Source organism: Rhea americana, unplaced genomic scaffold (assembly GCF_003343005.1).
Source record: "Rhea americana isolate MKP2758 unplaced genomic scaffold, rheAme1 scaffold_85, whole genome shotgun sequence".
NCBI classification, from domain to species: Eukaryota; Metazoa; Chordata; class Aves; order Rheiformes; family Rheidae; genus Rhea; species Rhea americana.
In genome coordinates, this window is record NW_028187034.1 from 1,906,143 (window position 1) to 1,910,580 (window position 4,438).

The following is a 4,438-nucleotide window of genomic DNA, read 5'->3' on the forward strand; positions in this document are numbered from 1 at the left end:
AAGCTGCTCAACTGTTGTGTCCTTGATCTGGAGAGTAGTGGCTGTCCGGCCCTGCAACTCTCCCTGTGTTAGATGCAAGGGGCTTCAGCAGGCTGGAGAGTGCAGGGGCTGAGGGGTGCCAGGGTGCCTGTGCGTGAACCAGGTCTGTGTCTGTCAACTCTTTACTTGCTGAAGCTAGGCCACGGTGTGGTGTCCTACAGAAACCACCATGTCTCTCCCCAGCAGAAAATAAAAAACTAGGAGCCTCCAATCCTGGCTTGGGATAGATCCTTTGGGAGAAGCCTTTGACAGGGTTTTCCTTTGTACTTCTTTGTAAGGCACATGCCCAGGAGCAATCGCAATGACAGCACAGGCCTCAGCTCACCAGAGGTGAAACCTAGATTCGCCTTGTCCCATATGAGTGCTGCTGCATGAGATCCCACGCTCACCCAGCTCCTGCTGTCCCCTGACACCTGATGATAAAGCAAGCCATGGGCAGCGTTCGAGTCAACCGGTGAGTAACCCTCATCTGAAGGACTGTTGCTGTCCCTGTTGGCCTGGGCCTCCTTGTCTGGTCCCTCCTACCCTATCTGTGGCCTGTCTCACATTATATTCCTCTCAAATTACCTGCTAGGAACTTTTCTGCTCCAAGTTAAGACTCCTTTCTCCTGCTCCAGTCTGAAAGATGCCATATGTGTGGGGAATTCTCAGCTCTCAGCAGGGTCAGCTGCTATAKAGGAGGAAAAGAGAAGCATGAACATGCTAGGCACCAACTATCATCAAGAAATCRTGGATTTCAGCAGCACTACAGACACCTCATATTACTGCAAGACACAATTCCAACTGTGAATGTTTCTCCCACTTCCTTTTCCAATGAAAAGRGAAAAGTGGATGATTTTGGAACTGCTAGGTTGCCCTGAAGAAAYTGCCACATTTAAGCAAGGAGTAGTTGGCATCAGGGTGAAGGAGTCYRTGTTGGACATGCCAACACTGATSGAGAGATTGAGGGTAGGGAAKGTACTGCCAGCCAAAGGGGTCCTAYGAGGCCACAGCATGGCAGTCATGAGGGGAGAGTTGTTTTGGTGGGTCCCTGCGCTTGGGAGGCAGCCGCTTGATTTCATCAGTGGTCAGAGCATCTTCTGTGACCATATCCTTAAGAAATATCTGTGATTTTAGATTGAGCAGTGTGTGAGCTCTCAGGAGCTGCTTTCTCCTGGTAGGGAAAAGAGGAAGGGATGATGCTGTCTGCAAGGGAGGAGAGAAGGAGGGGCAAGCAGCTCCCAGAAAGGAGGGACCTGCTCCCAGCACTTTGGCTGTTGATCTCCAAATTACACCTTTAGCTGTGGATGCGGGATGCTGGGAGCCACACTTGTTGCTGTAGCAACAGAATTGTCCTCAATGCAGGAAGTGTATAAACATTGTCACAGATACACAATGAAATCAGTGGGGAGAGTGGAGGAGAAAACAGAAACTCCCAGTCTTATATAATCTCAGGGCCAAAATGTTACCAGACTTCAGGCACTTGCTCTCAGGCTTCTTAGCTGTTCCAGTTGCAGTGATGATTCGAAGCCTTGGTGTCCCTCCTTAGATCAAAGGCCAGAAAGTAGCACAGTGCTGCGAGTTTCTCTTACTTTGCTGCCCTGTCAGGACTTAAGATTAGATTTAACCTCCTGGTAGAAACACAGGAAATACTGCAGTTAGGCTCCACCAATTTGGTCAATGCAGCATCCTCATGCAACATCCAAGGAAATGTGCTGTCATGAACTTCCTCACTGTAGTGTCGGAGTGGGAACCCTGCTCTGTCAGCCATCCATGCTCCTCCTGTCCTCACTGTATTGGTTATTGTTGTTCTTTACATATTTCTATGTGAAATGTCTGTTTCTTCTTTTCCAGCTACAGCATTGTCTCAACTGAAGAGGATGGACACAAAGTCTCTGCACTGGGCAGCATGAATGGGCATAGCCGGAACGGGAAGGGCCATGCCCCCCGGCGGAAGCACCGCAACCGCTTTGTGAAGAAGAACGGCCAGTGCAACGTCTATTTTGCCAACCTGAGCAACAAATCTCAGCGCTACATGGCTGACATCTTCACCACATGTGTGGACACGCGCTGGAGGTACATGCTCATGATCTTCTCCGCTGCCTTCCTGGTTTCTTGGCTCTTCTTTGGCTTCCTTTTCTGGTGCATCGCTTTCTTCCATGGTGACCTCAACACACCAGCAGTGGCAGGGGGCCCCTCTCTCCTCAAGCCCTGCATCATGCATGTGAACAGCTTCCTAGGGGCTTTTCTTTTCTCAGTGGAAACCCAGACGACCATTGGATATGGCTTCCGCTGTGTGACTGAGGAGTGCCCACTGGCCATCATGGCAGTCGTGGTCCAGTCCATCGTGGGCTGTGTGATTGACTCTTTCATGATTGGTACCATCATGGCCAAGATGGCAAGGCCCAAGAAACGGGCCCAGACCCTCCTTTTCAGTCACCATGCGGTCATTTCTGTGCGGGATGGCAAACTGTGCCTCATGTGGCGAGTAGGCAACCTGAGGAGAAGTCACATTGTGGAGGCCCATGTCCGGGCCCAGCTCATCAAGCCCTACATGACAGAGGAAGGAGAATACCTCCCCCTGGATCAGCGGGACCTCAATGTGGGCTACGATGTGGGCCTWGACCGTATATTTTTGGTTTCACCCATTATCATTGTTCATGAGATCGATGAGGAGAGCCCGCTCTATGGGATTGGGAAAGAGGAGCTGGARACAGAGAACTTTGAGATTGTTGTTATCCTGGAGGGAATGGTAGAAGCCACAGCCATGACCACACAGGCACGAAGCTCTTACCTTGCTAGTGAAATCCTTTGGGGCCACCGTTTTGAGCCAGTTGTGTTTGAGGAGAAGAACCACTACAAGGTGGATTACTCACGCTTTCACAAGACCTATGAGGTGGCTGGAACACCTTGCTGCTCAGCCCGGGAGCTTCAAGAAAGCAAGATGACTATCCTACCTTCTCCCCCACCTCCCAGTGCCTTCTGCTATGAGAACGAGTTGGCTCTTGTCAGTCAAGACGAAGATGAAGATGACGACGAAGTGGGTGTGGCATTAGGGGGCAGCACAAAGGAAGAGGGAGGTGTCATCCAGATGATGGATTTTGGAAGCCATCTGGATTTGGAGCGGCTCCAGGCAACTTTGCCACTAGATACAATCTCATACCGCAGGGAGTCRGCCATCTAATTCCTTCTGCCTCCCCATTCCACACCTACTGCCCACCATCTCCTCCTCTGTTTTGCACCCTTACGTAGCTGGATAAAGCCCTTCCCCACCAAAAACGTCTCCCGTGACCACCTCTCAGCCCCTGAGTACATCGAGTCTTGGAGCTGCTCTGACGTACTCCCTTTCCCATGAAGACATTCTACCTGGAAGAGGAGTGAGGATACATTACCCTCCTTCCAGTGTGCATTGCTTGTACTAGGACCCACTTCCTGATCAGAGACAGGAGAGTAGCACATCTGGTTTCTAATCTCTGGAGAGGTGACAGAGTCCATGCCCTCCATAGAGAGACTGGGAGCCACAGCAATTGTTTCTGCTGCTTAGACAATGACAGACTTTCTGTCCCCTTTCAACATGGGTAGGCCCCATGGCTATCAAGAGTCATGACTGTCACTAGGAGAGGAGTGATACCTAAGCAGTGACCAGATGAGGATGGACAGGAGAGTTCAGGGATCCTGGAGGGAGTGAGGAAGGATCTTGCGGGAGGGATTTACTTGCATGTTTATTGCTTGTTGCACATGACTCTTTTTCTGTATATAAAACAGATCAAGAACTGAAATCCATATTCTTCCACTGTAAATGCCAAGCTAGGAGACAAGGACACTGTATGTAGCCTACACTGCACTCTCCTTGGCTTTTGGCATCTGTCACTTCCAGAAGCAGCTTGGCTCCACATACTCACACCCAGTTCTCCCAGTCCTTCTGAAAAACTCTTTCTGCTTCTCTCCTGAGATGCCTGGCAGAGGAGGCAGGGCCCTGTGTTTGCACACTCAAAACTGTTCACTGKCACAGCACCGCTGGGACAACAGACAACTGACCTGACTGGACAGTAGACACACTACTTGTTCCTTTCACCTTCTCTGTTCTTCTCCCTGCTGCCATCAGCTGTAAAACTGAATTTGTAACTATTTATTTTTAATAAAGTCTAATATCCCAGGGGGAGGTTTGGAAGCAAACGAGTGACCCTAAGGCTTCAGGCTGGTATAGTGACTGATGAGTGTTATCAGTGCTTGTGTCTGCTCTTTGTGTAACATTAGTACCTGGAAGCTCCAGTATGAGGGCTCCCTTGTTGTGAACCTTTCTGTTAAAGACCTACACAAAGAGGCTCATAGAATTTGCCCTGGGAGAAGACACGTTGGATACAAAACRTATGTATGGAGGGAAGCATTTGTGTTAAAATTACCAGTAGTGATGGGTCAA

General features: G+C 49.8%; 1 protein-coding gene across 1 annotated transcript; it reads left to right on the forward strand.

The window, feature by feature from the left end:
- The first annotated feature begins 455 nt into the window (after nucleotides 1-455).
- Nucleotides 456-3,202, forward strand: KCNJ4 (potassium inwardly rectifying channel subfamily J member 4). Its single transcript, XM_085323532.1, has 2 exons — nucleotides 456-493; nucleotides 1,873-3,202. The coding sequence occupies exons 1-2, from the start codon at nucleotides 456-458 to the stop codon at nucleotides 3,200-3,202; spliced, it is 1,368 nt and encodes a 455-aa protein (XP_085179658.1).
- The last annotated feature ends 1,236 nt before the right edge of the window (nucleotides 3,203-4,438 follow it).